The 10,050-nt window shown below is 45.3% G+C and overlaps 1 protein-coding gene across 1 annotated transcript in view; it reads left to right on the forward strand.

Moving 5' to 3' along the window:
• The first annotated feature begins 2,524 nt into the window (after nt 1-2,524).
• The window catches only part of RNF10 (ring finger protein 10), a 42,462-nt gene continuing 34,936 nt past the window's right edge, over nt 2,525-10,050 (forward strand). The window contains exon 1 of the mRNA XM_045296742.1: nt 2,525-2,696. Coding sequence (XP_045152677.1) covers nt 2,540-2,696 — 157 coding nt within the window. The 5' untranslated portion in view covers nt 2,525-2,539. The remainder of the gene's footprint in view (nt 2,697-10,050) is intronic.

Consider the following 10,050-nt stretch of genomic DNA (forward strand, 5'->3'; position numbering starts at 1 on the left):
TGTGGTCTTAAAGGCTTGAAGGTAAACAAGCGGCCATCTAGCTCAGAAGCAACAAAGCCCACATGGAAGAAGCACACCAGCCTGTGTGATCACGAGGTATCGAAGGGATCAGGTATGAGGCATTATCAGAACAAAAAATCATAGCATTGTGAATGGGGTGGGGGAGTGCGGAGTGGAGACCCAAAGCCCATTTGGAGGCCACTGGACATCCCCTTACAGAAGGGTCTCCAGGAGGAGATGAGCCAGTCAGGGTGCAATGTAGCAACGATGAAACATACAACTTTCCTAAATGCTTCCTCCCCCCACTCACTATTATGATCCCAATTCTACCTTACAAATCTGGCTAGACCAGAGGATGTACACTGGTACAGATAGGAACTGGAAACACAGAGAATCAGGGCAGATGATCCCTTTAGGACCAGTGGTGTGAGTGGTGATACTGGGAGGGTAGAGGGAGGGTGGATTAGAAAGGGGGAACCGATTACAAGGATCTACATGTGACCTCCTCCCTTAGGGACCGACAACAGAAAAGTGGGTGAAGGGAGACGTCAGACAGGGCAATATATGGAAAAATAATAATTTATAAATTATCAAGGGTTTGTGAGGGAGGGGGGAGTGGGGAGGGAGGGGAAAAATGAGGAGCGGATGCCAGGGGCTTAGGTGGAGAGCAAATGTTTTGAGAATGATGAGGGCAATATATGCACAAATGTGCTTTACACAATTGATGTATGTAGGGATTGTGATAAGAGTTGTATGAGCCCCTAATAAAACGATTAAAAAAAAAAAAAAGAAAGAAAATGTTTGCCATGGATGATCAGGTGTTTCTGGTGATGTTGTCTCTTGGGGGTTCACGTGACTCTGCTTTATGATATTTCCATGGGCATAAGGAAAATGCTGTTTCATGCAAGTTCCTGTGCAATATAACTTAATTGCCCTGTATAACGTGATGTGTCTCAGGAAACGTCTATAGTGGATGTTTAGTCAGAACAAAATTATCTCATGGAGTTTGAAGATCCTGGAAAAACTAAACTTAAATGAGTATAATGGGGTTTCTGAAAACTGCTGAGTCCAGGCACTGACTAAGCCATAGGGCAACATAGTTTAGGCAGCATGAATCAGTTTCTCAGTTCAAGCATGCCTGGGGCAGTTTCTTTTCTCTCAGAACCATATGGCTCCATGATGTTGTTGTGGAAGTACAGGTGATACACACATCGTTAACTCTTGCCAAAGAACGTTGCCTCTTGCAGGTTCACATGCTCCAGGATCTCTGTTGCCTTCTTCTGCAATACATCCATGCATCAACATTTTACAGAAACCCCAGGAAACTCTGCAAGGTTCAGTTTTCTCAAGGATCTTCAAACTACATGAGTTAACTTTGTTCTGAGATGCCTGAATTTCCACCATAGACATTTCCTGATAAACATGAAACTATACCATGTCTAACACCAACCCCAACCCTAATCCTAAAGTTAATTCTAATCCTAATCCTATGGATAACACCAAAAATAACCATAGCCCTTAAGTCTAACACCAACCCTAACTACAACCCAACACTAAGTCTGACACCAAGCCTAACCATAAACCTAACCCTAAATTTAACCTTAACTCTAAGTCAAATACCAACAGTAAACAGAACACTAAACCTAGGTCTAACACCAACCCTAATCCTAACCCTAAACCTAAAACTAGCCCTCACCCTAACCCTAAGTCTCACACCTACTCTAACCCTCACCCTAACCCTAAACTTAACCCTAATCCTATCCATAACACTGTCTAAAAGAAACCATAACCATAACCCTCACCTAACACTAACCCTAAGTCTAACATCAACTCTAACCCTAATTATTACCATAACCCAAACCCTAACCCTCAGTTCATCGCCAACCCGAAGTCTAAAATCAACCCTAACCATAAATCTAATTTAACCCTACATGTAACAGAACCCTAACCCTAAATCTAAACCTAATCATAACCCAAACTATAACCATAGCTATAACCTGAAGTTTAGCACCATCCCTAAACCTAACCAAAACCCTAGCCCTAAACCTAAGTCTAAAACCAAACTTAATCCTAATCTTAACGGGTATTTGGCGACTCGTCGCCATTCCCAGAGCTGCTTGGCCTCGGCCTAGAGGCGGGTGTCGGTTGCAGTGTCTGAGACCTAGGTCCCGACATCAAGAGAATCATCCTTCTCCCCTGGCCAGCGGTGGGAGAGCGCGTCCGGCGGGCTGGCGGGGCTCGCCTGCCCACACTCGCCTCCCCGTCCTCCGCAGCCTCCGCCCCGCCAGGCCTCGCCCGGACCTCCGAGCCCCGGCCTTCTCCTGCCGCGCCGTCACCGCCGTAGCTGTGCTCCACGGCCCCGCCCGCCGCTTCTCTGACCCGTTTGAGAAGCCAAGGAAGGAAACCAGGAAAAATGTCGCCATGAAGGCTGAGTACCGCTGCCGCCGCCGCCAACCCCGACGGCCCCGAACGCCGTGAGCCTGGGTCCCCGCCGCGCCCGCTCCGCTCCGACCGCCGCCTCCCCCGAGGCCCCCGGTTGATGCCGCAGAGCTCGCCCAGCGCCGCCACCACCGTCTCCGGCATGGACAAGAACAGCGGCTCCGGCAGCTCCTCCGCCTCCTCGGGCAGCAGCAAAGGGCAGCAGCCGCCCCGCTCCGCCTCGGCGGGCTCGGCCGGCGAGTCTAAACCCAAGAGCGGTAAGGGCCGCGGCGCTGCAGGTGGGGAAAGGGCCTGCTCTAGACCCCCGGGGGACCCAGGTTCTCTCCCCCCCGGGGCCCCTCTGTAGTCGTGCCGCTAGCATTCTTTACAGCTCGCTGAAGTAGGCGCTGCGCGTCTCCCTATTTTGCAGATGAGGACGCAGATGCAAAAAGGGCAAGCCCGGCCTGTAGGTAGTCTGGGCCTCCCAGCAGGAGGTCTGGCCCCTCTGGCCGCCTCATTATACCTTGAGTGTTGAATTCCGGGGTAGACGGGATGGTGGGGCCTACGGGCATCCTAGACCCATCCCTAAGTGTTCAGTCTGGCCTCCGAGAGCACGACTTAGCATCCCCTCCTAACTCCCAGAGTTTGCCTAGTGCCTTTACCTGTAGAGGTGGATTTAATAGTGGGAAAGATAAGAACTAGAAAAATAAAAGAGGAAAAAAATAAATGAGAAAAAATAAAAATAAAGGAAAGAGGTAGGGCTTTGTATCTGACTTTAGAGATACAATAAAAAGCAAAGGCCACAGAGTTGGTTAAGTCACTACTGTATGTAGGGTTTCTGAGAAGGTGCATTTATAGGAGCAGACAGCTTCTTTTTCTCACAAATTGGCTGGTGTGCTAATTTTTTGTGTTTAGCAGCTCATAGAGTTTAACCCACGTTACCACGAGGGCTCCTTAACCAAATTTGTAAGGGGGCTTCAAAAAGTTTATGGGAAAATGCCCTTATCTTTATTCCATGTATTTATTTGAACCCCCCCTGGTACATTGTTACTTTCCTGTATGTGAGACTGTAATATCAGCCTTTAACGGGGAAGATTTTGCCATATTTGTAGTCATGCCTCTGAATATTACAGTTTGATCATAACAATGATCCCTCAAACCAAACTAGACCCAATATAGGGTGTCCAAGATTGTAAAGCTTTCCGGGAGCAGGCAGCCTCATCTTTCCCATGCGGTGAGCCTGGTGGGTTTGAACGGCCAATGGTAATGTTAGCAGCCCAACGCTTAACTCACAGCACCACCAGGGCTCCATTTAATAATAGCGAGGACTTACTGTATGCCAGGGACTTGGGGCTTTTCTCTCTCTTGTTTACCTTTATTACGATCCATGGCACTAACCTATCCAGCCAGTTGAAATGATTCAAATAATCTGAAAAAGATGACTAATCTGAGAGGCTGTGAGGTAACCAGTTGGCTGAGTCTGGAATCAGGTATTTTCTAACTTCAAAGGCCATCTTTATTATTCAAACGAATCTTGGTTATATTTCATAGCCAGAACATGGTGCTTTCAGTGGCGCTGGGAGGTTTGTAGAGAGGAAACATTCAGTCACCCAATACAGAGTCCTGATTCTGTCAAAAGATGTTAAGGTCACAGTTGGTAGGCCTGACTTTTTCAGAGTTTACCTGCTGGGTATAGCAAACTTGTGGGACCTGTATGCCCTTGGTAGAGAGATTGCTGTGTATTTTAGTGCAGACCAGTTGTGTCAAGAATGCCCTTCAAGGTCCATGTAGGGATTAGTGTGGACGCTCAGGCCAGAAAGTAGTGTGTAGATTAGTTCTGGGGTTTTGCGCATACATAGATTTATCACAGATTTTACTTAAGTAGATTGATCCCTTTTGGGCTCTCTTGTCCAGCATTGGTAACTGGTTAACAGTGTAGTTGGTAATAGTTTAGAGTGATGTATTTTCCAGTGTAGTTGGTAACTAACATTATTTTTCTACACCCTTTCCAGATAAAATGCTAAAAATCTTGTTCTGCAGCCATATGAATTCTCAACTAATTGTTCTGGGGCTCCTGTTTGAGACATTAATGTACATTAATGTACATTCACGAGTTAGCTGCCATCAAGGCAGTGAATACCTGAAATGATAGCTTAAATATCTCAGTGAGGCAGTAAAGTGAAAGGTAGGACAACGTGAACAAAATAACAGACACAAAAATGAAGGTAGTTCAGGGATTTTACTCACATGTTCTTGGTTTTCAATGTACTAGCTAAGGTGGAACTAATTCTACCCAAGAGAACCATGCAGAACTCTCTGTCCTTGTCAGTGGTCATATTTCAAACAGACTTATATATAGAATAAATATTAAGTTCTGGGTTTACTCTGACTACTGAAAGTGTCTTCAGTTTGTACTGTTTTTCCTTCTCAGTCCTCTTTAGATGGGGAGAAGCCAAGAGCTGCATCGTAGATATGGTATGGCAGGTTATGTGACTGTTAACCGCAAGGTCAGCAGTTCAAAATCACCAGCTGCTCTACAGGAGAAAGATGAGGCTCCCTACTGCTGTAAGGAGTTACACTATCAGAAAATCACTGGGCAGTTCTGTGTCCTACAGGGTTACTGTGAGTTAGGATCACTACTCATAGTCAAATGTGGAGCATTGCTTCTAGTAAAAAATTAATTAAATACTCTAAAATGCATTTGAAACACTCTTCATTGAAAGCTCTTGAGGAAGGGGGAAATAAAAACTCACACAAAAGACCTAGCACTATAAATACTGGGGGAGGGGACAGAGTTCAAAAGTTCATGGGGAAATTATCTTTCAGTCCTATTTTTCCATGAACCTTTTGAAGCCCACTTGGATGTTTTGGGTTGCTTTGTGAAATAGGCTAGTATACCTTCTGGTAAATAATTTTTATTTAAGGTGTTGGTTATTAAAAAGCTACCATATTTGCTTGTCCAGGCAACGTTTTTAGCTATTGGTATGTATGTTTTTGTTTTTGTTTTTAAAGTCACAGTTGATGCCGACTCATAGTGACCCTATAGGGCAGGGTAGAGCTGCCCCTGTGAATTTCTGAGACTAACTATGGAAGTAGAAACTAGCCTCATCATTTCCTCAAGGGTTGGCTGGTGGGTTTGCACTGCTGACCTTGAGTAGTGCATTGTGTAACCGATACACCACCAGGGCTCCTATGTGTACATGTATGTGTATAAGTGTTGCCTAAAGGGAGGGTGGGTTTAAAGCCAACTACATTGTTCATCAACTGTAATCTACTCGTAGCATTTAGGAATAAATGAAAGGGCAGAGTAGATGTAAGTTACAAGATGTGAAACACTGTGGATATTGTTAACTCTTGAGTTTGAACTGAGGGCTAAAGCATATGGTTTTAAAAATATGACAAGTAAGACCAGTGCAGCTACATACAATGGATGTCATTCAGGACCTTAAAACAGTGACTTCTGGGTGTCTGGTCTAAGAGGTTAAGACTCAAGTTCAACATAATCTTCATAAAAACATTTCTTCACTATTTAAAAATTTGGTTCAACTCTTGATGTACTGGTTCTGATGGGATATTTGAGTTTGAGTTGGAAACGGTGAAGGAAGAACAGGAAGGGTAAATTGAGGAAAAAAGAAAGAACAAAGAATTTTAAAACATTTGTGTGAATTATATGGGTACTCTTTTTCCTTTCTCCCACCTCACGTGAGGGAAGGAAAACAACAAAATCCCCAAACAGAATGAAAACCTTTGATCTGTTTTCTCTAGTTATGTCTGTTAAAAATTACTTGCTCCCTAGCTACCCAGTTAATACACTCAAGTATATTAACTTTGTTCCTGTGGCTGGCTTAAGTTGGCTTTTCATTTGGACTCAGGAAATGGGTCGACCGAGCTCTAGTATTCTCTTGATCTTTCCTGCCACAGTAGCATACCACAGCTTCTTTACCTGAGTTCATTGCTGCAGACATTCATTCCTGTCCTTGGGCGTATTCCTACAGCTTCTTTCCATTGAGGGGAAGGTGCACATCTCAGAGCTGTCAACAGTGACAACTATCCCATGAAGAGAACCCAGAGGGAGAGAGGTGGTCTAGGGGTGTAGGGAAAGTCATTTCGAAAGAACAAAGACCATAAGAGAGGCAAGAGCAAGGCAGGGCAGTGTCTGAGCCAAACAGTGGGTCCTGGCTCAGGCTCTTGCCCCATCTCCCTGGCCCAGGGGTGGTGTTGCCGTGGAGGTTAAGGGAAGGTCAGGTATTATGAAGCACTTCTTTTGAGGTTGTTGGTAGGAAGCACTGCCCTGACTCTCTTCCGATACCAGAAGCCAGGTAGCTATTGGTAATCAGCCTTGTAGGATGCCTCGAGCTGTAAATGGAGTTGGACCTTTTAATGGCATTGGAAATGGAGGGGACTTGGACTCTTCAATCCAAACCGCTTAGAGCAGTTGCAAGAATGGCTGGAGTCCAGTGGCACTCTTGACCGATGATGTGGATTAGTAATAGGCTTTCAAACCATAGCAACTAAGTGCCCGTCCCAGGGCTGAGTATTTACCAGGAGCTTTTGCTTCAGCCTCACAGCCCTGTGAGGAGGGAGGGTCTAATTAGCTTACCTTGACAAAAAAACCCTGGTTTAGGATTGGAGTCCCGAGTAAATTGCTACCACTCATTGGCCATATTAGCACTTGGTGAAACCTCCTTTAGCAAACAGTCTCTGGCACACACATCCTTGTTTATCTGCTCCCTTCCTTTCATTCAGAATTAGCTAGTTTCAGCTGCATTCAATTTGTTGTCAGTTGATACTTGTAAAGTCACATTGATTCTTAAATCAGACCCTTCTGGAGGTACTTGTCAGCTACTTTTGATGACTGGTAAGCAACTTGCTTGTGATTACAGGATGAATCAGCAGCAGAAACTTCTGGGCTGGCATTCTGACCTCTGGGCTGTGCCACCTGTTAGAGCCAGAGCTAGAAATGTTGATGCCAAGTGATTTAACTGTGGAGACAAATGGCTGACTCATAGCTTGCTGATGGGGCGAAGAGATGGCGGTTTCAGAGGGGGCTTTGAAAAAAGTGTAGGAACCTCATGATCTTTCAGTAACATTTCCCATGGGCTTTTTGAAGCCCCCTCAGGTGACTGCTGTTACCTAGTGGAGGCCTTTCTTTTAGCATGATGGGAACAATTGAGACTGGATTGAGTTTTTAAGTCTCTTTCTCATGCCTCCAGGTTTCTTGAGTTTTGGATACGAGCCATTTAACTAATGGTCTTTCCCCCTTTGGAATGTGCCCAGACAGTAGCTCTTGGCAGCTGTCCTGGGGCCTGGTTGGGCATCTGTCCCTTGAGGATCTTTTTAAAAATAAAGCGCTGCTGGCCTCTCCTACCCCTAGTGGGTCTTTGATTCTTTAAGTCTGGCTTGGGCCCCTGCGCCCCCATCATTGTTTAAAATGTCTGCAGGTGATTTGGCATGCAGCCTGGATTGGAAGGCCTGACTCAGATTACAAACCTTAGTAATTCGTTTCTCCAGGAACTTGCCTTTTTTGGATCTGCTTCCCCCAAACTGAAAGCAGAGCATCTCACTTGGCCATGTGGCTGTCTCCTGTCCAAGAAAGAAGGGCAGAGTCTACCGAGTCACTCACATGTCTGTCCTGGCAAGTTGTCTACAAAACATCTCAAAAATAGTATTCAGACTTTTATCTCTGGGTCCCAGGCCTGGGCTCTTGAGCTGCCGGTCGTCTGTGCCTGGAGATAAAGAGGCAGTCTCCCTCGAGAGGTAGGGCTGAGGTAAGCAGAAAGACAGGATTGCAGCCCCTAATGTCTCCCGCCTGTAAAGTGGCCGCTTGTCATCTCTTTCAGACAGGGGCTGTTCACTGTTGGTCCGAGGGCCAGCAGTCTCAGCATTGTGAAATGCTTCCGGCCGGTGTGGCAATGAGTGAAGAAATGGACTCGGCCCTCTTGCCGAGTGCCAGCCTGCTCCCTGCAAGCCCCGCACTGCCAAGTCTGCGAGCCAGGAGCGCCGCCGCTCCTGCTGGGTCAAAGCTGAATGTTCTGTAAGAAAGCAGCAGTTAGGGCCCCTTCTGGGATCCAGGTGGGTGTGGTGCTGAGCATGCCCATTCTTTTCCTAGCCCTCCCAGCCGCTCCCCAGGGGGGTGGAGTGAAGAAAGTAAAGGAAGGCTATGGTGCTGAGGCTGGTTTACAGGGGGAAAGTTAAAGAAGTTCTGTATCACCTTATTTTCCATTTCGTTGAAATCTTTACCAAAAAATGGTTGTGAAAAAGGGCCATTTGAACACTTGTTACATGTTAAGATCTTATAAACGTAATTCCAGGGGCTGGGGACAAGGCAACAGTTGCATAAGACCTAAAACCTCACTTTATAATTGTTACCACTTATAATAGGCTCAGCGCTTCATTGTTGCTGTGTAGTACTGAGACCGGGAGTTCCTAAATGTTTACTTCAGGTGAGATGCCAGACTCTGCGTGGGGCTGGGATTCAGAGCTGGCTGGTAGGATTGCGGTTGGGGGAGTCTGGCCCTTCTAACCCACTGGTCTCAAAGGAGAAGGGGGAGGCCATCCGCTCTCACAAAGATGTATAATGTGTTGCTTTGAGTCAGAACTGGCTTGATGGCAGTGGGTTGGTGTGGCTGTTTCAGTTGTTTGTTGTATCTGATTCGCAGATCGGGATTACTTGACCATGTTAAGCAAATGCTCTGAGTATCGGGTCAGGTTTCAATTTGGGATCAAAAAGCTCCCCCCAAATCCATGCAGATCACTTGAGCCAGCCTGTAGGAACAAACAGACAAGGCTGTGTACATAACAGGCAAATGGTTTGCAGATTGAAAGGATGTTTGCTATTAATTATCTGAGAAACTCTACTTTAAATCGAACCATTCTGACCCATCAAGTGAACAGTTTATTAGCAGTAGTGAAGTAGGCATTTTTTTTCTATTTTGAACTTTTTAAAAAAAATCATTTTATTGGGGGCTCGGACAACTCATCACCATCCATCCGGATATCCATTGTGTCAAGCACATTTGTACATTTGTGGCCATGTGAAGTAAACATTTTAAGGTTCTTTCATGGCACAAATAAATGGGTATACTTGTTCTAGAAACTAACGTGGCAACATGTAAAAGGTTTAAATGCTCATACATTATCTTCTGAATCAATGTTGACAATGTTACGTAACAAAATAATCACAGATACAGGTCGCTAGTACTATATATTAAACTAACAAACTAGAAGCACAAATAATGAGAAATTGGTTATATAGTATGGTATAAGCATATGGTAAGATAGCAGTACAGTTTCTAATCATATTGAAGACAGGTATGCAAGCAGATGACAACATCTCTGTGCTTATAATTATGTGTTAAATGTGTTCGTTGTTGTTAGGAGACATTGAGATGGTTCTGAATCACAGAGACCCTGTGTACAGCAGAGTGAAACACTCCTGGTTTTCTACCATCCATACAATTCTTGCTATGTTGAACCCATTGTCAACCCATCTCATTGATGAGCTGCCTTTTTTGCTGCCCTTCTACTATGCCAAGCATGTCTTTCTCCACGGACTGGTCCCTTGTGATAACATGCCTAAAGTGCATGAGACGAAGCTTTGCTTCTAAGGACCCTTTTATCTATTTCTTCCAA

The sequence above is a fragment of the Echinops telfairi genome, unplaced genomic scaffold (genome assembly GCF_000313985.2).
Source record: "Echinops telfairi isolate 266 unplaced genomic scaffold, ASM31398v2 ScPeMD7_7412;HRSCAF=8450, whole genome shotgun sequence".
Classification (NCBI taxonomy): Eukaryota; Metazoa; Chordata; class Mammalia; order Afrosoricida; family Tenrecidae; genus Echinops; species Echinops telfairi.